General features: G+C 41.9%; 1 protein-coding gene across 1 annotated transcript in view; it reads right to left on the bottom strand.

Annotated features, from left to right (window-relative positions):
* Positions 1–10,551: 10,551 nt before the first annotated feature.
* tyro3 (TYRO3 protein tyrosine kinase) overlaps positions 10,552–24,736 on the bottom strand; it is a 52,046-nt gene continuing 37,861 nt past the window's right edge. Inside the window, exons 13-19 of the mRNA XM_015969311.3 lie at positions 24,448–24,528; positions 13,195–13,287; positions 13,001–13,122; positions 12,817–12,926; positions 12,504–12,663; positions 12,257–12,393; positions 10,552–11,219 (exon numbers count right to left, since the gene is read on the bottom strand). Coding sequence (XP_015824797.3) covers positions 10,763–11,219; positions 12,257–12,393; positions 12,504–12,663; positions 12,817–12,926; positions 13,001–13,122; positions 13,195–13,287; positions 24,448–24,528 — 1,160 coding nt within the window. The 3' untranslated portion in view covers positions 10,552–10,762. The remainder of the gene's footprint in view (positions 11,220–12,256; positions 12,394–12,503; positions 12,664–12,816; positions 12,927–13,000; positions 13,123–13,194; positions 13,288–24,447; positions 24,529–24,736) is intronic.

The following is a 24,736-nucleotide window of genomic DNA, read 5'->3' as shown; positions in this document are numbered from 1 at the left end:
CCGTCCACTACTAGATTATTTTCCTGTTTTGCCCGCCTTCGTCTCCCGGCAACGGACAACAACTTCCGGGGTCAGATGCGCTGCTTCGTCTCTACCGCAGATGTAGAAAATCACCGGGAGCGTTTCTCCCTTCATAAAGGAGCTTCTTTCAGACATTAGGAGAGCTGTTTTGGTGGTAGCAGTCTCTCCTCCGTGCTGGTCTGTTTGCTGCTGGGTGTTTTTGGTTTATTTAAACTTGGTAACTTGAACTTAATGTTGGTAAAGCTACTGTTAGCATTTTCGCTAACAGCTTCTTGCTTTTGGATCAGCTGTTATGTTTTGGTTTAGAGTTCATCTTTTTTGTGGTGCAGATCTCCCTTTTATTACATTTAGAGTGTCGTGGGTTTTTGGTTTAGTTTAAAATATCACCTTGAGTTTGGTTTAACCGCCCAGTTTAGAGTTTGGATCCCTACTTATTTGTACTTTGTTTTAATTCCCCACAGGCAGAATTAGTTTTATTACTCCCAACCTGTGGATGGAAAGATTTATGATTTTTGTTGTTGTAAATAAACCTGATCATCATTTTAACTTTTAAATCCCGTTATTGTCCCTTCCTTTTTGCACACGAGCCAAACTCCCCAGGAAGAGTCGTAAGACCACTCCCCTCCCGCACATAAGTGACCAAAACAAAGCAGCATGGAGACACTCCGTCTCCAACCACCTCTCAGGCAGCAGCCTGCTCTCCCAAGTTCTACACATCATCAGAACATAACCAACCGCAACACAATAAAAGCAGTGTTATACAAAATGGAAGGCCCGTAGTGTTTATCCTCTCAGTAAGAATTTATCAATTTTTTTGATGAATTTATTTGAGATTTTCTGGTTTTTGTTAATTGTGCAATAGAAAAATAATCATTAGATTAATTTTCTAAATAGTCATTAGAATAGTCGACTATTCGATAAAATAATCGTCAGAATAATCGTTTTAAAAATAATCGTTTACCCCCAGCCCTAGCATTCAAAAATCCGACGTTGCAGCAATATTACTACCAAGTGTGGCTGCACAAATGCTGCAAAATTCCCACGTCATGCCACCACGGCGCGTTCATGAAACAACATAGCTCAAAAGTTTGGAAGCCTTGTACAAGCACATACGAAAAGCACGTACAGTGTAAAATCTGCAAAGCAGAAATCTCCTTTCACGGGAGCACAGCAGTGATGCACAATCAAAGCATATCATGGTGGAGGAAAAAAAGGGACTGTCGCCTATTGTTAACTTCTACATCAATGGAGAGTTACTTGTATTTATAGCTGTAGCAACAACATGGCAATTTCATTACCTTTAGCACAGGTATGATTTATTGTATACTGCTACGTTACAGTGTTGAAATAAAGCGCTCCTCTTCAGTGGACGAGTGTGTTACCAAGCGAACATGTACACCTCGACAAGCAAATGTCCTGACCGAGGAAATTTTGAACATGTTGGTGATGGACATGACACCCAAGTTGTTTGATAAGCAATCATGTTTTTAATTTTATATGGCACATAAATGATCACAATTCCAACTAGAAGCTATTGGTGATAATATTAGAGCAGTTGCATCCTGGTGCAAAGGCTATACTTTATGCATGACAAAATAAGTCGACAAATCGCAAAAACTGGTGATTAGTCAATTATTAAAATAATTTGTGGCAGCCTTACTCCATTACCTCACATAAGATTTATGCTTAAATGCCTTCTCTCCCATTGTTGATTGACTGCTCTCTTTTGGATATGCAAATCTAGCGGTCAACACTAGACTTGTGTGATTACGTTAATTTGTTGGGGGACCTTGAAGGAAGTATAAATTCTGAAAGAATAGAACAGGGTCAGATAATCAAATGTATGCATTTTTAAGTGATTATTCAACTATGCACCCCAGATTTAACAGGTCAAGATAGTCAACTGATTTGTCAACCATCTTTTTAAAGCAGGAGAAAAGACATCAGGACCTTGACATAGATTGTCTCCTGCTGGTTTTTGAATTTTAAATCCTCCAGATTCAAATTCAAAAAGACTAAAGAGCAAGTCATCTCCCTACCAGAGTCTTACTCCACTCAAATTTCCGGTTTGAAAAATGCACCACAAGAAGCGGACGAGAGGGTCGTGCTTCTGCAGTTACACATATTGCATCTACCCCTGTTCAGAGATTCTTCATTTGATGACAATTGAGCGCCCCCTGACAGAGTAATGGGCATGCTTTCTAGACATGAGTATTTCTCTCCACCTCTTTCACCAGAGGAAAGGGGAGAATGCTTTTTGGAGGAGGCAAGACTGGACTGGGTAGTTTTTAAAGTGTTCACATCTAGGTAGCCTTGTGTTTTTCCGTGCTCAACCGGTCGGTTTTTCAGCCCTCATACCAAGGCTGTCTCCTCGGGCTGAACTCTTCCAACACACCCACTGCCAACCGATTGGCCGGCTCAAATTCGCTTCTACCGTTAGGGCGAGCCACCAATTAGCAGAATGAATCAACCAGCGAGGGCATCCCACATGTGCGATTAATTGGTCATTATCATTCTGGATACTGAGAAGTAAACACCGGCTTTGACTGAGGCTGCAGCAGCTCTTCTGTCTCTCCTCACTGCTGTGAGGAGCACAGCGCGAGGACAGACTGCAGTCTGGATGCAATATCAGAGTCAGAGTCTCCAAAAGTAACGCTGCTCATGGCCACCTTTGTTGAAGGGAGACACCACGGACCTTTCCGCGTTGTCCCACCCACATGCTTGGAGATTTCCCCGTTCCCGAGACGCCTGTAAACAAATTCTTCTGGTGCGGGACCAAAGCCATCCAGATATCAGAGTCAATAGCAACGCTGCTCACGGTCGCCTTTGTTTGATTTAAGAAGAAGAGAAAATATCATTTCTATAGCGCCTCTCAAGATAAAAATCACGAGGCCCTTCACAAAAACAAAAAAATGTAAAAATATAAAAAAGCATTTAGAAAATGTTTAAAAATATATTTAAAATGAGCAAAAATAGGCAATTGTGATTTAAAAAAATGTTAAGAAAGAGAGAGAGTGAATAGGAAAGAGGGAAGTCAGTGGATCCTGAGGAAGGTGGAATAGGTGGGGAGAGCAGAATAAAGAGAGAGTGGTGAAGAAGGTCATACAAAAGCCAGCTTGAACAAGTGAGTCTTCAGCTGCTTTTTAAAGGAGACCACCAAGTCCACTGATCTCAGGCTCAGGGGGAGAGAATTCCAGAGTCTGGGGGCCACAGCAGCAAATGATCTGTCACCTTTGGTCTTTAGCCTGGTGTGCTGCACAACCAGTAGGCTTTGATCACTGGACCTCAGGGACCTGCTGGGGGTGTAGGGACTAAGAAGATCACTAATGTAAGATGGTGCTTGTCCATGTAAGGCCCTATAGACCAGAACCAGGATCTTGAAATGAACCCTGAAGTTGACTGGCAGCCAGTGAAGCTGGAGGAGAAGCGGGGTGATGTGGGTGTGTTTGGAGGACCTGGTCAGAAGCCGAGCACAGGCATTCTGAACCACCTGTAGACGGTTCAGGGAGGTTCTGCTCAGACACGTGAAAAGAGAGTTAGAGTAGTCTAAGCGTGAGGAGATGAAGGAGTGGAGAACTGTCTCAAGTTCAGAGCGGGACAGAATGGGACTCAGCAATGTTCCTGAGATGGAAGAAGGAAGAGCGAACAAGAGAACTGACATGAGAATCCAGGGTGAGAGCTGGGTCAAAGGTCACGCCAAGATTCCTGACGGAAGGTTTGGTGCGAGAAGCAAGCTGACCAAGAGAGGGAGACACCATAGAGTTTTCTGCGTGTATTTTCCCTCGTGCACGTGCTCGGAGATTTCCATGTTCCTGAGAAGTGTGTGGGAACAAAACCCACCAGTGTGGGACCCAGACCGGACCGGGCCAGATGTGGAAGGGGCATAATGAAGGGGTGTCCAATCCTGGTCCCGAAGGGCTAGTTTAGGTACCTAATCTGCTCTGGATGCCAGATCGGCTTGGGGTCCTGCGCGTGTCCATGATGTCATACTATGGCATATCCACCTGACCAAAATATATTGATTCTCTTTATCAATATTTTTCCATATGTAGGTTTTAGAAAGAGTTTAGCAGTTTTGTTAATTGTTTCTTACCACCTTAATGTTTTTTTATAACTAATTTGTTAACAAAACCATGACGATATGGTGTTTTATTAAGAATGTGAAACCACATTAAACCAACATCTGACTGCAAAAAAGCACGACACTTCATATATATGACATCTTTAAGTGTATTTGCATAATTAGCAGGCATTTCCATTTGTATAAACGTGGAATTTTTCTGTATATTTCATTAGTTTTTATGTAAATAAATACATTCATTAATTCAAAATGTTTTTTTCTTTTTGTTCAATAAAGTTATTTTTATTTTGCCCAATTTCATCAAAATCAGAGTTGCTGAGAGTCCATTTATCATTTGTTGTATTTCCTTTTAATTTGCTTTGCCTTTGGCAATGTAAAATAATTTTCTCCAAAAAAATTTGTTTTTTTGAGACTAAAGGACTACAACCGCAAATTTGTCAAGACCAATCAAAATCTTCAATGTCAATGTGCTAACGAAACTTTTACGAACGTGGTACCGTAAGTTCCGTAAGTCCTACGTTCAGCCAACCATCTAGTGATGTCATCAGCAGACGCTGAGCGGACTCTGAGCCAATTTGGAACTTAAGCAGATCCGGTACCTACACTGGTATCCAGCACATTTTAATGGTTTCTCTGCTTCAACATGCTTGATTCAGTGGTTGACACACCTGTGCTTCTGGTCATCAAACTCTGCAGAAGCCTGTCAATCACCTGCTGATTGAAATTAGGTGTGCTGAAATGGGATTAAAACTAAAACCCTGCTAGATTTGGACTTGGCACACCTGCCTTTATTAAGACCGTCTTTAAATTGACATTTATATAAAATAATGCCATCAATTTGCTGCAATGCTGTAGTGGCATCAGGGAGCCTTAGGTCGTTAAGTGGTCAGACCGTGGCGGTAATGTGGCACAATCGTCTCCTTTTTATGAAAGATTAGGTGATAGCGGCATAAAGGGGGTATGGTCTCTGCGCTGCCGTGGACTTCCGCTTATCTTGGACATAACTTAATTTTTGTTAAGATTGAATCCACAAATTGTTTTTAGCAAGCTGCTCCTAAAGGTGTCTGTCGTACTTGTGCAGTTTCTGGTGATCTGAGTTCCAGCTCTAACAGAGAGAAGCCCAGGAGCGCTGCAGTGCTCCAATTTGCAGTCTCAGCTGATTTTGTTCAAAAAGCAAAAGATACGGCCCGTGTTTTTCAATACAGTTTCCTGCCATAGCTTGGCGTTAACTCCCCGCGTCATCATGACATCTCGCTGTGTTGCACCAAGGCACATTCGCCATTTATGAACCAGACAATATTACAACCAAGCAAGGTGGATCAAATGCTACAAAATTTGTGCAATGCCATGCCAGTATGGCGCGATTATACGACACACCATTGCGTTAATATTATGCTGATTTGACAACACAGTGTGTCTTGTAAAAAGGGCTAAAGAGACAAAGAATAGGCTGCAGTTTGAGGCAAAACACTCTGGAGAGACCAGTGACTATTCCCTAGCTGATCAGTTAAGCCTAATTTATACTTCTCCTCCAGCTCCACGAGGGAAAGACACGGATGGAGACATTTTGCCTTCATAACTTCGTCTCCTGGGGAGTGTTGCAAAGCAATTCCCCGCCAGGACAGCAGAGGGCGTAGCGCTGTTCTGTGGTATCCTGTCATGTATCCGGTCCAAGATAGTGTGTTTATACTGTGGGTTGGTTTTTTTGTATTTAAGAGACTTTTTAACATGGACAAATTTGTCCCTCATTCTCCTCCACCTCTTCAAACACTCGCCACCTCTAAACACAGGTTTCTCATTGTGTCCACGAATAAAATTCTTGCTTGCTTTTCTCTCCTCCACTCACGGGGGAATAAAACGTTCATATTTTAGAGTTTTTCCACGAGGTATTCTTCAAGCTGCTCCATGTCTGCCGCTAGATATCCTCTGCTCTCTTTGTTTTTGAAGACGCAATGGAGGCGGTGCAGACGACAGCGGTGTCCTGACCAATCACAAGCTTGCGTTCTCTGTCTCGATGGACGAATGTTTAGAAAAGAGAGCTCGACTCCGTCCGTCCTTGCAAGGGCTCTCCGGCAGACTCGCAAGGACGGATGCGTGCGTCCGTCCCAACGCAGAGGTATAATTTAGGCTTAACTGACAATCTTTGACGCTGGGTTTTTGGTTTGGCTCCAGCATAGTCCTGGTGGGTTAATTATGTTTACATCTGGGTAATCTGCGTTTTCTGTTCTCAGCTGCTCCCCGGCAGTCAAGCTTCGTGCAGAGCCGACCCAACACACCCATTACATTACTTCAGCCGGCCAACTTACTAGAGGGAGCCTATGATTGGTAGAAATCAGCCAGTGGAGTCTTCCCGCATTCGCAGTTTATCAGTCTGAATGCGGTGGAGTAAACATCTTTGACTGCAGCTCGGAAACTGCTCCAGCCACAGCAGCGAGAAGACAGACTGCTGTGAGAAGCACACAGCAGTCTCAGTAAGACAGTAGGAAGCTGTGTGCTTCATATCAGTATCCAAAAGCAACAACACTCATAGCCACTTTTACTAATTTAAGGAGAACACCACGAACTTCTCCGTGCATTTTTTTGCCCGTGCCATTGCAGCCAATAGTGGAGCCTTGGGTATTATAGTGGGACACGTTCGATGTCCAAATGATTGTGGTGAAATGACTTGATTTCTGTTTGGGATTATTAAAGCATTTTTGTGACTGGTTATTTATAATTTTTTATAATCATTCGTAAATTAGTAAATAACTTACACAAAGCCCTCAAGTAGGGTTGGGAAAGTTGGTTTTAAATATGAACTAGTTTAAAGTTCAGCTCACACATTTAAAAAAAGGAATGAGTTCGGCTCATTTTCATAATTCCATTTTTTTTAAGTTCACAGTTCCAAAAATGTTTGAATCGCTTTTTTTTTAAATAAATAAATAAACAAACAGGTAAGAACCATGCTGAGGTAGGAAAAAAGCATGTGCCTCAAAGTTCAAAACATTTAATTGTCTTTTAATTAAGTCTCTTCAAAAATTCCTGAGCTCACACTCTGAGCAAGTTTTGCAGTCGGTAAACAAAACTGTGAGCAAGGTTAAAAAAAACAACCTTTTCTGTGTTTTAAAAATGACCAAAAATGCCATTAAAAACCAGACACAGCAAGAACATACCAAAGAATTCTCTTCAAATTTTGTGAATAAATTTTTTGAATTCTTTGCCCAAAGAAAAAAGTTATAGAACTACAATCAGCCCAAATGATTTGAAAACACCTGTGCGACTGACTAGTATTTCCCGATTTAATGTTTCTGTCGTATTGTGTCGTATTCCGTTTTTATTCGATACTTGGAATTTCTAACTTCCGGTAATTTCAACAGAACGGCGTCTGCAGAAGGATGTCTATGCACAATGATAAAGGTCAGTATTGTCAAAACATCCTTGAGTGGAGCCAGTCGTTTCATCCACACTACGAGGCTTTTCAGAGGACTCCAAAGCGCTTTACGCTAGTCAATCATCCATTCACACACTGGTCATGATAAACTACATTGTGACCACATTTACCCTGGGACACAGTGACAGAGGTGAGGCTGTCAAGCACAGGCACCACCGGTCCCTCTAAGCACCACCAGTAGGCAAGGAAAATTAAGTATCTTGCCCAAGGACACAACTGACACAAGAGTGCGAGAGCCTGGGTCCAAACTTGCAACCCACCAGTTACAGGGAAATCTTAACCCCTGAGCCACCTCAGTAGCTGAGTCCAGTTCCACCAGCCACACCCAGACATGAAGGTGTAATACGTGTAGGTGTAATAAATCATTTCAACAGAACCTGTCTACCATGAAATACACAAAAAAAATCTAACGGCAACACATCAGGCATGGTGTTAAAAAAGTTTAGATCTAAATTCATTCAGGACTAATATGGAGGTCAAAGGTCATGACTACAATGAAAAACCGTTCCAAGTCCCAAACCTTTTTGGACAACAACAAAATAAAACCTGTCTTATGTTAACTGAAGGCATCTTGAGCTGAAAGACATCTGGGTAAATATTCTTAGGACTGATGAGATCAAAGCAGATGTTTCTAGAAGGTGGGCGTCCCATTCCATCTAGAGTAAAAGCATTGCACCTACAGTGCTTTGCCACTCACATTGACTGTTAGGTTAGCGCCTTAGCACCTATAATTGCTAATTATGAAGCTTTTTGCTACAATTTTGCCTCATCTGTGTTGAATAAATAATTGTATGGAATATTCTCTAGGGGTGTTTTCACAATGAACCTGACACAAACCTCAAAATGATGGTGTCACTGATAGAAAATTGAGCTTTTAATTGAATAGATTGTATGGCTAATTTGAGCAGTAGTTTGATGTGTGTGTTATCACTGACCACAGTTCAGTAGTTTCAGTAAAAAAAACACAAACAACAGTAATACTTATTTAATTTTATTATACAGTGTCGCACATGAGCCTTCTGTACAAGATCAGTAGAAATGAAAAAGTATATTTCATGAACAATACTTGGGAGCACCAATTGTAAAGTCTTACATTGAAAAATAATCTGAATTTAGTCACATTTATTTAAAAAATTACAGTGCTATGGATAAATTTTTCAATGCAAATAATAGTCAATGAGAAATAAAAAAATTCATGTAAATGTTGAAATTTAAATATTGCTGTTTACACTTATATATAACTAATGTCCAGATTTAGTGAAAAATAAGTTTGGTGAGGAGATATCCAGGATAAACCCGGACTGGAAATCTGAGCGATCTCACATCAGAGGGATCAGAGGTCTGACCGCTGTAATTTTAGTAGCCTGAATTCATTTTGTGGCAGGCTGTGTTTGCATGTTAGCTAAATATTTAGTTTCAAACTTCCCATTTGTTTTTTTAAATTTCAACATTTAGAAATTTTTTTATATTTAGTTCTGATGTTTGATATTTATATTTAAGGTTCTAGAGTTACTTCCAAATACCTAAATTTAACTAATTATCTAGTTTTCATTCCAAAATCTTAATGTTATTAAAGTTAAATGTGGTAGGGTAGATGTTAACTTTTGAATGTATTTTACAATCAGCACCCCAAACAATACAGCATCTTAACAAAATATAAAAATCTATAACAGTGAATATCCAGTTTAAAATTAAGACATTTTCAAGTTTATTAAATAAAATAAAAAAACTGGTGGCCACAGTTCAAAGCTATTTGACTACTACTTCAGACAAGGGTATAATTGGTAGATTAGTCATCATTTCATACCAAATGTAAAAGCAGATGTGGTCCACCTGAGGTCACAGTTTGTTCCGGCGACCAGGAGCCTTTCAGTGATAGTGTTCAGGTTCGGTGCCGCTGAGTTTACAGGTAACAAGTAACCAGTGTGTTTAATAAATTATTGAAAGGTTTGATCAATTCATTATTCTGGTAACAATTGTGCAAAGTGCAAACCCAGTTTTCAGCTTCCTATAACAAATCAGCTAATTATTATTTCAATTCAGATTCCTGCAGCTGTATCGCTACAAACACCTCATCCTGGTGATGTTCTAAACCAGTTAACGTCAGGAACCAGATTTGTAATCCTTTACAAGGTAACTGAAACTTAATCAAAGTAATCAGTAAAAGTTTAAAGTTTTATTAATTAAAAAAAACAGATTACCCGTTCTAACCCTGCAGGCGCAGCTTCTGACCAGAGCTTGAGGCGTAGGCAACAAACTCCGGTGGTTTTTGCTGGTTGGTGTTTGTGTTGTGAGGCTTCTCCCATTTCCTCCTCACAGCTGATGGACGATGTAGTGGGACAGGCTCATTCTGATGAGGAGTTGAGTAAAAGAAAGTCACCTGAAGCCTGATGTTAGCTTGTAGCCCCAGGGTGAGTCTCAGTAGGTTTGTGTCTGATGTGAGATATTTCGAGACATCCCAGACCAGAGCCACATCACAGTTCTGCTCAGTTTCACAGTCCTTCAAAATAAAGTCACAGTTCTGAAAAAGAAGAGCTGTCAGCTCGAGTCACCACGTTTAGGTCTGGTGATCAGATGAACATAAACAGTTTTACAGAAAACATTAGTATCTGCTGAACTACACAGCTGACTAATCAATCAGTTAAATGGTGAATCGTTCCAATAGAAGATTTCCTGTTAAGACAGGTGGCTAGAAGCTCTCTGGATGGTTCTGGACTCCTCACACGACTGATGTCGCTCATCGAGTGCAGCTCACAGAAGAACTGACAAGAACCGGTTCTGTTTGTGCCTCATCAGATTTATCAGTAATGAAGTGAGCGTGGAAATGTGCCCATTTCTACAGTCATCGGCCCACTATGCAACCGAATGCTGGGTAACTTTTAATAACGTAAAGGTAGTTCTTGTTCTCACCCAAAACATGGTGAACGATACACCCATGTATTTCAGCGACATGAGTGGATAGTAAAACAGTCACACCTGCTGGACATATTAGCATCCATTAGCATATTTAAATTGAGGAGTTTGGTGATCCCTCATGTGGCCCAGTCATATTTTGATCAGGATGAACAGGAAATGTGCTTGGATCCATGAGGACACACTTTGATGCATCTGGATTTGTTTGTGCAAACATGGGTATCTTATTTTGAGCGTATGCCATCTTTTAGTAGAAAATCTGTTCAGGCGTTTGTATAAAAGCAAGGAGCAGAGCAGCACTGTGACTGGTCAGTCGGTCAAAAGTTAATAATGTCATCCTCGTCTTCCCTGACTTCCTCCTGTGTTGTGTTCTCTGCCTCCCCCCTTCCTCTCCATGTCTCCTCCTCCTCAGTGGTTCCACAAGGACCAACAATGTACCTGTAGTCCCCACCGATCGCCAATGCAGCCCTGGAACCCGTCATCAGCCAGTCCTTCTCCTCATCCTCTGCCTGTCGTTGCCAGGGAACGCTCCAGCTGGAGGCTTCAGCTGTGGTTTCAGCTTCGAATGACCAGGCTGGAGCTTTAGGCCCAGCAGCTTCTCCTCCTCTGTCCAGCTCTCCTTCATCTCCTTCCAGGTTGACGTAGAGTAGAGGTTGCTTTGGAGGACAGGTGTGCGACAGGCCAAGATGCAGCGCTTCTAGTTGGACAACCAGCTGCTGGAAACTGGGTCGACACTTTGGGACTGGACTCCAGCAACCATGCATGAGTTCATAGCTGAGAAACAAATGAAATAGGATTTAGATTTCCATGCATCACTGGCACGTTCAGCATGAGTCAGTTAGGATGAACATAGGTCAGTGGCATACAATCTGGGCCAACACATGTAAGCACAGCTCAAGACACGGTCTAAACACGGAAATGTAATAGATTGTTTGATAGATGATAGTGATGTGACAATATTAGAGTTATGACTACAGTCAGTCTAAAGTCTAGGTCTGGGATCATCTATTGTGTTGCTTAATGCTTCTTCTACGTGAAATATATAAAAATTACAAACAGTACAAGTCAAAAGGGTAAATATGAGTCGACACCAGTCAGAACAAGTCCATATGGGGGTAAAATGACCTTTGGTCCTTCCCAGACTGATAGGCAGTTATCAAATAAGTTCAATGATAAGGTGTGTTAACACACACCTTTATGCTCCAGAGCAACAAACAGGATGAACTCCTAGCAGCTGATGATGATTTAATAAATCTGATCAGCAACGCCAGGCTGAGGAGGTCATTTACTTGATGTTAAAAATAATGAAGATTCATGAGTTCTAGATGTGTAGAAACTAGGGATGTGTATTAGTGAAATTCTGGCGATGCGATACATATCACGATACGGGGAAACAATACGATATATTGCGGTTCATTCAGTCAGACATTATTAGCACATTTTTTAGACTGAATTTATTGTAGGAAAATTCAATAATGTAACATGTTTAACATGAGGTACCTGAACCAGAATAGAGGGATTTACATTTAAACGGTGGAAACAAATCCCATTGTACACTGCTGCGAACTAGCAGTCGGCATTTGAATTGCACCAAAAGAAAAGAAAATACACAAATGTTTGCGTGTGAATTCTTCCAAAAAAAATTGATACACGACTTTTGAATATCAATATATTGCAAGAAAAAACATCTTGATATAATGCCATATCAATATTTTCTTACATCCCTAGTAGAAACCTTTGATGTGACTGCAAGCTCAGAGACGAGAGTCATCTCAGATTTTTCTCTGTATGAACATTTGTAAAAGACTCACATGTCATCTCTACAATCTGCAGGTTTCTTCAGGCGCTCTCCCTTAATCAGAAACTCGTAGATCTCAGAGTTCTCCACACCAGGATAGGGAGTCTGACCACGAGTCATGATCTCCCACATTGTGACACCAAACGCCCACTAAGACACACAAACACAGGAAATCCACACGGAAACATTCTGTAACCCATTTTTATCTCTAAGTCGAATGCACCGTGTGTGTGTGTGTGTGTGTGTGTGTGTGTGTGTACCACATCGCTCTGAGCAGTGTAGATGTTGTCGGCCAAACTCTCCAGAGCAATCCACTTGACTGGCAGTTTAGAGACAGAGCCTTGACGGTAATAATCTCCACTGTAGATCTTCTTAGAGAGACCGAAGTCCGCCACACACACTGACATGTTTTCATTTAACCTGAAACAGACATATGCACCCAGGTGCAGGCGCGCGCGCACACACACACACACACACACACACACACACACACACACACACACGCAGTGAGCTAACTGCATGGGAGCTATTAGTGTCAGTGCTAATGCTATCAGAGCTAATGGGGAAACCAACATGCAGTTTCTGGCAGCCAAGTCTCGGTGGATGATGTTTTTGCTGCTCAGATACTCCATTCCACGAGCAATGTCAAACATGAACTGGACCAGGGTCTTTAGAGAGAGGTCCTGGAAGGGAGACGGCATTTCTCATTAGATTATTGGTCCTCAGCTCTGAGGCTGAAGCTCTATCTGGATCTTACAAAGGGCTGCTCTCCCAGACGAGACAGCAGCAGGAAGGTATGCAAATCTCCATGTTTCATAAACGGCAGAACGACCATCGGGATGGGCAGCCTTTGGCCAGGACGCTTGTGAAGACTCACTCCTATTGGAAAGGAAAATGAGTGAAGAAGGACTCTTCTCATGTTTAGTTTTTGTGTTTATGTGTATTTGTTACCAATTAGCTTTATGACATTGGGATGGTTGAAGTCCTTCATGTACGCTGCCTCCTTCAAACACTGTTCAATATCACCTGACGATGTGATGTCAGCTGGACAAGAACATTTAGCATGTTAAAATACTGCCTTAAGATAAAGTATCCTAACAACTTAAAAGTGGGGTGAAAAGATCCCCTATCTAAGGTCTCAGAGTGTTTTTCATGGTAAGAAAATGAAAGTCTGATTATGTATCAGTGTTCCTTTCTGGGTTTCCTCTGCAGTTGATAAATGATCCATGTTTAAAGAGGTTCACATAATCATACCATCAAAGGGACTCTCTTTCACTAAAAAAACAATCAAGGCAGGTCCCAGAATCAGTGCTGAAATGGCTCTTAAATGGTTCTTTCACAGAACCCATTGCTTTGCCGCTGACGTGAGGCTTTGTTGGGTCTTCACGTCATCCAAAGGATTGCAATACAACTGTAAAAGCCCACATGTGGACAAGAGGGTTCATCATACTCGCTTTTGTGCATTAGAAAGGATGTGTACATGTTCTTATGCATTACGTTTTTGGTACATCATCAGCAGATTCAGAGATCAGCAACTACCGTATTTTCCAGACTATAAGTCGCTACTTTTTCCCACGCTTTGAGCCACGCGGCTTATAATGAGGTGCGGCTTTAGTCAACCAGAAAGGATGGATGCTGGAAAGTCTAATGAAGGAATGGTTAAAGGAGCGCTACGGAAAGTGCCCAGGAGGATTTTTTTCACAGTAAAACGGCGCTGCTTGTTTTCCCAGCTTCACCCCGGGATGATGACAGCAACACGGAGAGCGACACTGACATCGCCACAGAAAAGGTATGTGACGAAGCTCTTCTGAGGCTGTTCAACTCCAACACTGAAGAAGAGGACTTCAGTGGTTTCAGTGCGCAGGAGGACGATGAATAATCTAATCAATAACTTTTCTGTTTTGTTTGATACTGATCAGTTCAGTTACGTTCAGTTGAACTACGCTTTCAATTCAGTAGATATCTGCGGCTTTTAGCACGGCGCGGCTTATATTGAGGTGCGCTCTATAGTCCGGAAATTATGGTACATTTGCAGAGAAAGGTAAATATGAAACTTTGTTGAATAATGATTTAGCTTTGTAATCCTGACCCTTTACCTTAGTTGAGTTGTCATGCAGGTGGGGGAGAAGACAATTCTTCGCAAGCTCCGGCTAGGTGCTAAGGTTAAGCACTGGTTTGGAATCAAGAAATGAGTGTGCTTTCGAGGCGGAAAGCCAGAGAACCTGTGCTTGGTCAGGCTCTGGCCCTAAGGCAGAACTGAAACCTGCTTGGTAGAAAAGATGCATCAGACACCTTGAGCCAAAGATTTCTTAGCCCCTGATTAATTTTGTATCACATTTGTCTGTTTGCAAAATATGTAGTTAAAACTACCACATTTATATACAGATGTCATCAATCAGATCAAACGCTATGTATTTAGATTTGACTCAAGGAGTTTATTTTCAACATCATTATTTTAGGCCAGATGTGGTTAAAGGTGCATTATGTAAGAATGAAGTAAGAATGACACTCTGTGGTCAAACTTGGGTACTGCAGCCCATTTTCTAAACACACAAGTGACTCTCTCACTGCCATTTTTTGAGTTTCATGATTGTTGCCAGCTATAGATCAGCACCAGAAGTTATATGTCGTATAGCTCCGCCCTTTAAGCTAATGCCTATTGGATTAATTTCAATTACCTTATCCAATCGTGAAGAGCTTTCTGCTCCATCATACATCAGTGACCTGATTGTTTCATATGTTCCTTTTTTTGTGTGTGTGTGTGTGTCCTGTCTGGCTGTGAAGCAAACAGAATTAATATCTGAATGCTGGTAACAAGCCTTACAGATTTACTCTCAGGTGGAGCATCAAAGCGTCTGCTTTTAATGTCATGCCTGATACTTAAAACTTTATTGTTATTGTTTTTCAATGCTTTGTAATTACGACCAGACATGGAGACAGAGGTGAAAGAGAAAGGAAGAGACAAAAGGTGGGGGGAAGAGGGGGCGGGGGGGGGGGGGGGGGGGGGGCACAAAAATAAACTAATGAACAAGAGTCTGCTTCTAGACCTGCAGAAAGAGAGAAGAAAAAAATACAAAAAAATGGGACACAATAACAATACAACAAGATCCAATTATCACTGCGTCAACTTGATGAAGAAATATATAATCAGCATTGTTCAACTGAACAATCACACGATAATAAATCACAGTGCATTAAGTGCCCACTATAGCCTTAAGACGTGTTGAACGTAGGGGCTGCAACAAATGATTATTTGGATAATCGATGAATCGGATGGGGTCTCGACACGATTAATCGGATTACATGGGGAAATGTTTAAAAAATGCTAGGGAAACGATTTTTCTCTCCTTCCTTCACTTTATTAAAGACAACGTTATTAGAAAATAGTTCAATAGCAGAAAAACAACATGCTATCACCTAAAATGTCTTACAGCTGCTTTTTGTGATGACTGCTGCTTGTTGAGGTGTGCATGATTTGCTTGACAATAATAAGCTGCTCAGTGTTTGTTGTTTTGCCCTGGAGATCATAAAGAATAAAGTCAGCCTATTATGACACAACATGAACTTTTAGCATAGCAAGTAAGAAAGTGCTGACTCCACCCAGCCCCTTCCATGTGTACCATGCGGTTCGCCAGACAACACCTCTTTCTGCCTCATTTTCCAAAAACTGAAAATCCAGAAATGAAGCCTTCAGAATACTTAAGAAGGGGGTGGGCAAGGGAGGATAAGGTGTATAGACAGAGACCCTAAGCTACACCTATCTGTGACCTAAAATGCTTGGTCCAAGTTATTCAATTCAATTCAAAAATACTTTATTAATCCCAGAGGGAAATTGACTGATTAAAATAAACAGCTTCAGGCAATTCTCATCTGTCTTGTTTGATCTCATCTGTAGACATTTATTATAATTGGGGGTGTCAAACGACTAATTTTTAAATGTAATTAAACATAGGCTGTGAATTAATGAAGATTAATCACTATTTCCAAAAATGACTGAAAAAATACCAAATAAAACAAAAAAATAAATAAATGGATGCCGCCCTCCTTGTGATGATGCCTTGGGAAATCGCCATAAAGTCACATCAAGAAATGCTGCTGATCATTCCAATGATCCCAAATTCCATTTCCAAAACATCACCAAACAACTTAACATTTTAAAAGGACTCACATTAGGCCACATGAAAGCAACTGAACCCAAAAATACATTAACCAGTATATAACTGCACTCTCACACAACACGCCTGCAGCAACAGTTAGGACACCCCCCTCCCTCACCCCCTCCCTTTTAAAAGTGTTTTAGCTTCCGAAGACATTGTGGTTGTAAAGCCACATGTTAGTAGTCTGGCCCTGGTGTGATCAACCAGTTTCTGCAGGAATGTGATGGCGGAACCGGTTTGCAGCAGCACAAGTCTACGGGAAGACACCCCCCACCCCCAACCCCGTTTATCTAATAAGCGTCGCACTTACGATTTTGTAGACTTTTTTTTTTATTAGCTTAGCGCATGTCTAGCCTGTGTAATAATCTGGGGCTTGTGTGAATCACTTTTGAAAAGTTTTTAACTTACCCGGACACCGAGCTCTCTCCCTCCTCGCTGATGATTCTGACATGCTTGCGTTTAAGATGCTGCATCATCACCGTAGTACTCCCGTGCCATGCTAAGTCTGACCTACAAACGTTGCAGGTAACGAATGTCTTCGCCTGATTTAACTGAAAATGCTCCCAAACTTCAGATGTTTTTACTTTTTTGGGTCTCGCTGCTCAGGCGCGTTGCAAGCTTTTCAAAAGTGTGGGAGATGTTTTCTGTGCCTAAAATAATTTCATGTTATTCATCTTGTTAGTTTAATTTCCATAATAGCGGAGCAGGTGGGAATTTTAGACGTGTCACGCATGTCTCCGTTTTAAACATGTTTAAACTGTTCAGAATACAAATCCAGGCTCTGTCTCGTTAGATTAGTGCAACTAAAGTTTGTACTGAATGAAACTTTACATTAAACCATGTTGAAAAGAAATGGATCCGATGAAATCGTTTCCCCCTCATTTACAGTCAGTACAGTGCAGTGTGCATGGCTCTGGGGTTAATCAAGTTTAGTTGTTTCTCCTTGCAACAATCTTCACAAGAAGGCAAAACAGTTAAATGGCAGGTTACAGATATTTCCATTTGACTGTTTCTTTTGACGGATAAACTCAAGGATGTTGGTTGTTTTGAAAGAATTACCCCGACGCACACTGATGCGCACACAGATGAGCTGACATTTTAATCGTTACGCACATCGCGGAGGTAACTAAATCAATCAAGAAATGATTCCCATCAGAACATCAGAGCTTTATACTGGACACTGTGTTCAGCGTGGATCGGAGCGCACACGGTGGACAGTGGGCTGAAGATCTGTAGAGGGGTTTGCAGTGCAGAACCACAGCGCATGCGATAAGATTTCCTCCCACTGAAGCAGTCTGGAAAGCCGGTCTCTCTGAGGGATGTGTCACTCGGAAAAATGTTCTCTGGTTATGAAACTTTGGGTGAACAGTGCTTGTTCCCGTCTCTAATATGGAGACGCATGATGCATCCAGTCGCCTCTTCAGCTCAGAAAGCACCTCTAGAGACATTTGATCACGCACAAAGTTTATTTGGAGCAGAAGCAGTCGGGCCACGGCAGGTGGAATGTTCCTAGCCTACATGAAGTGAAACTGTTTAATTGTAACATTAATATGTTACTGGACACGCTGGTCTGGTTGGTTAGACCAGTGTTTAAAGTGGAAAACACACACACACACACACACACACCAATTAAAATAATGCTGATAGCATGGACTAGAAGACAGGTGATGGTTTACGTATTTAAATGATGATCAGGCTGCTGTAAAATGTAATCTCCATCCACATCCAGACACAATTATCCTCTATTTTTTCTCTATTTGCTCTGCTCTTGTCTGGGCTGACGTAGCTGACGGTGCGAGCGGCGCGCCTAACTAGCGGCTGATGCACATTTTACGCATTTGGAGAGGTGGGCTGGATGCTTTGCTTTTACTGGAAGATGGTCCACTTAACGCACGGGTGTAGACTACATTATAATGACAAATGAATGAAAATTAAACTGGGAGTTTTTACTTCATATTTTAGAAATTAAAATGACGGGGGAACACATTTATGACGTCTTTTTAAACTAAATTTTCTAGCGCGACCTGCCTGCTTCACTTAAGTCACTGCTTATTAAGGTCTGTCCAAAATTACCGTGGCCCACCCAAAAATGAAAACCTAGCGCCGCGCCTGTTATAAACCTCTGCAAATTGTTGTTCTTCACGTTATCAAACTCAAGAGTTTGTACAGCTAATGTCAAGATGTAAAATTATGAATTCAGTCGAGCTCTTCCATCCCTCCCTCTCCTGCTCTCCTGGAAACCCGACATCGGCTGTCAGAAGCGGGAGGTGAAGAAGGAGATGAGGCAAACAGAGGGAGTGCGACGTAAAGAAACCAGACTGGTGTGGAGGTGAGCAAAACAGCTGGAAAAGTGTGGGTGTTGAACGATCTCAATAAGAAAAGTGTGGGTGTTGAATCCCACACATCCCCCACGGGTGTGACGCTCAATCCTCTCCTGCCTTTTCATTTTCTGCATCTTTGTTATACTGAGTGAGAAATAGGTAAATAAAAGGTTGATTTTGACATGGATCATAATATGACTGAGGAAATGTTTTTTTCTTTTGGGGTGGGGGGGTGGGGGGGTGTAATATCTGCTAAAATATTAAGATAAAATATGTGTAAGCCCTTTCTCTGTAGGTGCATACCCGGTGTATTTTCACCACAACAAGCTGAATGCTGGACAATGACCAAACAGGCGGGAAGCAAATCGATTGGTTGAAAGCCGGTTGTGTCAGAGCAGCAGGAGAGGGAGGGAGGGAAGAGCCCCTGGAAGCCCTTGGACTCTTCCCTCCCTCCCTCTCCTGCTGCTGCTTGAAACCGAAACCCGAGGCAAACAGACTGCAACGTAGAGACCAGACCAGACTCGGTTCCATGTTTGAAATGCGTTTCCCTACTGCTCTGCACGGAAGCAGCTAAATAACGTTTAGCGCTCATAACAAGCAGAATATCAGCGCTTTGCTCATAAAACAGAAGACCTGCAGGCCTCTGTGAGTTAAAACATCCTGATACTGTTCAGTTGTAAACATTGTGCTCCATCCCTGTGTTTGAACTCAGAAGATGCTTCTTGATGCCACAGATATGTGATGGTTTAGCTCGTTTCTTTATTTTACTCCAGAATAAGAGATTCAATTATTACTAAAGCAGTTCAGTGTAGTTAAATTAGTCATGATGTGTGTGTGTGTGTGTGTGTGCGTGCGTGTGTGTGTGTGTTACACATATAGGACTGCATGGTTTCATCAAATCCATGCATCCTATATCTTGGCTGAAGTAACGGTTCAGGAAAATAACTTATATTTCATAAATAATGACGTCTCTGCAGTGTTTATGATAATATTTTATCTTATCTTTGGTCTGGGAGGTGTAACTTATCATGATACAAGCCTTTTAAAACATGTTAAAGTGTTACAAGAGGAGATAAATGCATGAATTTAAAGTTCATGTTTGGAGACCAACCTTCACAGTTTGGAGGCTCACGCTGGTGAGGAGACACCGTTAGTTCTAGTAACACCTGGGCTCCCAAGGCCTGTTTTGACAGGATGGATGTTACGGGACCCTTAAGGATTCCAGTTGGATGATTGGAGGATTATTTAGGAGGATTGGAATGAACAAACTGATTTCAGTGGTGAAGGGTTAAATGAGTGAGTGAACCCACTACCAAGGATGAACTCTGCCAACTTTAAAAATCAGCTGCTCAAAATAAGCATGAAGGTCAGAGAGGAGCTCTAGGATGGACATGGATAAAGGAACTGTAATGTAGAGGTAAAGTAGGGCAGGGCCAACGTTAGCAGCTGTCATACGGTCCATCTGAAATGTTTGACTTTCATTTAGCTTGTTATGTGACAGGTTAGAGCACAGACTCATGTTAAAGTTTTTCATGAAAATATTGAGATACCTCACACACTGATGGCATCTAAAAATGAACTTTTCTTTTGTCAAAATAAATAATAATTTTAATCCCAATTGAAGCATACAAGCCTAGAAAACCTCGTCCAATCAATGTGCACGTCCTGTTCTCAGACTGGATAGAAATCCCTCCATCAAACTGTGTGCGTGTGCGTGTGTGTGAGTGTGTGTGTGTGTGTGTGTGTGTGTGCGCGCCGAGCGTGTTGTGAAATGGTGTTGTGATTTTGCACTGATGTAGCCATCTTTATGCCGTCAAAAATGTAACTAAGTAAGTTTTACTTTGAGTACATTTTATTTACGATACTTTTTACTTTTACTTGAGTAAAAATTTAGCCAAGTACTTGTACTTGAGTAAAAAATTATCAAAGTATTGGTACTCGTAATTAACTCATTCACTGCCAGCTGTTTCCTGATCACTAAAGGCCTTCGCTGCCAGCGTTTCTCACCGTTTTTACTGTTTTTTTAAGAGTCACAGAACGTTGCCCGCTAGCATGATGTCAATGCCAAAACAACCTAAACAAAGAGGAGACTCACCTCTTACATCAGGAAGAAGCCGTGTGTTTCGAGCGTTATCCGTTCTTTCATAATCCGTTGTCGAATTGTGATCGGCAGACGCTTCTCCGGTTCGCGCCTCACTTTTTTTTACAGGAACGGCCCAAAACGATCTCCAAACACATGGATGGTCTGCTTCCTGATCATGTGATCTGTGACGTATGCGGATGAAGATCGGCTTCAGGGCTGAGATGTTTGTTCTCTCAGCGCGGTGGCTCGTTCCGATGCTCAAACAGTAAAAAAATGCAAATGACGACTTTAGTCGTCATTGGCAGTGAATGAGTTAAGTAGGAAATTTTAGTAATCTTTCCACCTCTGCTTTTTAGGGAGTGTGTTATGAAATCACTGTGCTTCCCTTTGGTCTCTCTCGAAGTCCGAGGGTATTTGTCAGGTGCATGAAGGTGGCGATCGCCCCACTGAGAGAGAGGGGCATTCGACTGGCCACTTATTTGGAGGACTGGCTCCTGCTGGCACGGTCCAGGGAGGAGGCCACGTCACATGCTGATCGTGATCCATCACTTGTGTGGTCTGGGTTTCAGAATAAACAGATTTTCAGTGCTGGGTGGCTGTTCTGGGACTTTCTCCAGTGCGCCACAGAGCGCACTGGGTGATGCTTTCCGCAGCGTGCATCATGGCGCTTCGCTGCTGGCATCCTCCCTCACTCTTGACACAGGGGGTGCCTTTGGGCATTGTTCTCGTATGAAAAGTAGTCACAACAGATGCGAGCCTGTCAGGTTAGGGGCCTCCTGTGAGGGGTGTGTGGAGCAGAGAGCTCTGGGGAACACTGGCCTGCACTCAGTTTGCACCAAGTGATTAGAGGGCATCGCAGAAGCCCCACCCTGCCTTTGTGCCTGAGGTAGTGGGCTCCTTTTCTCCTATTCTCCTCACAGCATTCTACCGCCACCTTCTCCTGAGGAGTGGTTGCAAAAACTGTGTCCAGTTCACACACTCAAGGAGTACGTTAATCAGACGGTGAGCTTTTGCAGGAGCAACCAGCTCTTTATGTCATGGGGAGGACCTTGTAAGGGGAAACTATCACGAAGCAGTGGCTTTCCTACTGTATTGTGGAGGCCATTTCTCTGGCTTACTCCTGCCAGTGCATTCAGGCACCTGTAGGGCTCAGGGCCCATTCTACTAGGGGCCTGTCTGCATCTTGGGTACTTTTTTGAGGGCTGTCTGTCCAAGAGATCTGTGCTGCAGCAAGTTGGGCTTCTCCACTTGTATTTGCATGTTTTTATAAGTTTGACGTCTCAGCTCCTCCTATGACCCACACAATTCTGATTGTAGGGTCCTCAGCAATCCAAGACGTATCCGCAGAGGGACGTATCCCATAGTGAGACATCTCTCGTGTTACTCAGAGAACTGGGGTTACGACAGTAACTTAAAGTTTTCATTCTCAGTTTAATCCTTAAATGTACACAAAGCACCTGCATTGGTCATGCTTTTGCCATTTCATCATGATGTGGTGTTTTTCCTCACAATGACAACCTTCCCCACTTTTGTCTGTTTTTAAGCAACCTCTGGGGCTATTTCTCACCCGCTATATGCTGCAGATTCATATGCTTGTCATCAAGTTTTTCCAGCTGCACAAACATGTCTTACGCACGCCGACAGCTGTTTTAAGACCCGGTAAGGTGGAAGCTTTGTAGTCCGTTCTGGGTTGGTTCCGAACCAGTGTGGCGTTTACATCGGGCTCCACCTTTAATCCAATAAGTGTTAACTTAAAGGGCAGAACTATGTGACAGAACGTTGGTTATGTCTTTTAACCCCAGATTCTGAGTATAGAGTAGCCTTTTAGGCATCCTGGCCCCACTGGCCCCTTTATAGGGCCAGGACCTGCCTAGTGGGTGCATTCACAAAAAGCTCTTCACAATAGGATAAGGGAATGGAGATTAATCCAATAGGCATTAGTTTAAAAGGCTATGCTATACTCATAAATTCTGGGGTTAGAATACTTAGACAACAATTCTATACATAAGACGAGTCATACACAGTAAGTTGATAAGTAGTTAAATACATTTCATCGTAGGTTGAGATATTTTTAGAGCAGGCTATTTGTTCCTAACTCACAGTTAGAATTGTTAGCTTAATATTAGCCTCTAGCCTTCGATATTAGAGTAAAATTAAAAAAGGCCATGGCTTCCTTGGATTACAAGAAATAACTTCTGGGTCACTCCTGTTTACTAGCTTAGAATCTTAATAAAATACTGCTACTTGCTGGTGTCAAATTACAAATGTAGCATGCTGCAGCATTAGCTTGGCGCAGACTCTGCAACCCTGCAGACTCACAGATTGTAAACTGTGGGTGTTTCTCAATGCCAAGGAACCTTGCCTTGATGTCTTGGCCCCGCCCCGGTTGCCTAGGAGATACGTCATTGGGAGCCACCAAGACGTGTTCCAATCGGTTCCAATGTTCATGTTCTACCGAGGCATGTGTTCTCCGTTTGTTAGCCGTTTAGCTAGCTGAGCAAGGATACACGGGAGGTGTCTTGTAGCCTAGCCTTGGTCAAAAATTAACCACAATACACTGTGGTATTTTCAAAAAGACTGCGGATCAGAAGCCAGCAGCTACTTTGGGTACAATTTTCAAGTTTAAAGTCAGCTAATTTAAAATGTTTTTTTTTTAGATCCAAAGAAGTTATCTATTGTTGGTTAGTTGCTTAGTAGTTGCAGCTTTGGTGGCTAGCAGGTAGTAACTTGCTTATATTTTTAATTTAATAAACATATACACAATGTAAAAAGTAAAAGTCTTGTTATATATTTATAATGAAACTAATACATATAAAATATAACATCATCTCCCGTGTCACGTGACGTTACGTGACCGCCGTGGAAGCCGTGGTCATGTGATGCAAGTCTGTTCCATTTAACCGTTTTCTTTGACCAAGAAAGGACAGGATACTCGTAAGTAAGGTGCCTGGCCTTGCAAGACATCGCCTCGCAAGGCAAGGCACCTTGACATTGAGAAACACCCAGTGACTATGTCCCTCTTTGTAGGAGAAAAACTGACAACCCAGTTGACTGAGAAGGAAATCTGTTTCAAAGTAACTTTCCTTCCAACATGACTGAGACACTAGAATGTTTTGTGATCATTTTACTGAAGAATTCCTACATATTTTAACTTTAAATGTTTATCAAACTTGAACAATTTTCAGTTGGTGCTTTGTAGGTGTGGGATGAACGATTAACACAGGATGATTGAAGGAATTAATGAATGAATGAGATGTTGTATAGGTGTACAACCTGTGGCTGTTGACTCAAGTGGTTCTTTGGACCGTCCATAATGGCTCTAAAGAGCTTTGACTAAAAATGATTGTTTTAAAAACGTACTCGTGTTTTTAAACGTATAATAAAAAAGATAAATTGATCCTTTACATGAGGTCCCATGAGAGCTGCAGCTGTGATCATGTTTTATTTCAGTTGACTGAGGGGGAAAATGTCTCTGTGGATTGTAAATTGTAAATAAGTTGGAGACCCTTGTTGTGTAACCTCCACGATGTGTTCATGAGTTCAGAAAGGTGTATATCATGTGATATTTAGACCTCCAGGGTTCTGGCAGCAAGAGCAGTCTTCTGGAACCTGATAAGGAGAATTTTCAGATCCTTTGACTCACATTTTAGAACTTTGACAGCCACCTTCTGTAGAGAAGAGTCCTCCGTCTTCAGGATAGCCTCACGCACTGAGCCAAACTCACCTGTCCAGGTAAACACACAGCAGCAGACTGTAATGCCTTCATTTCTGGGTCATTTGTTTATATTTCTAAACTCTGACTGTTTAACACATGCTGGGAGCTCATGAAAGAAAAATTCTGAACATTAAGAGGTTTGTTTCTGACCTATAAAACATTTTAACATGTTTATTAGACATTCTAGATAAATCATGAAATAGTATCCAACGATAGT

The sequence above is a fragment of the Nothobranchius furzeri genome, chromosome 18, assembly GCF_043380555.1.
Source record: "Nothobranchius furzeri strain GRZ-AD chromosome 18, NfurGRZ-RIMD1, whole genome shotgun sequence".
NCBI classification, from domain to species: Eukaryota; Metazoa; Chordata; class Actinopteri; order Cyprinodontiformes; family Nothobranchiidae; genus Nothobranchius; species Nothobranchius furzeri.
Note: the sequence above shows the minus strand (reverse complement) of the source record. Positions and strands in the feature narration are given on the sequence as shown.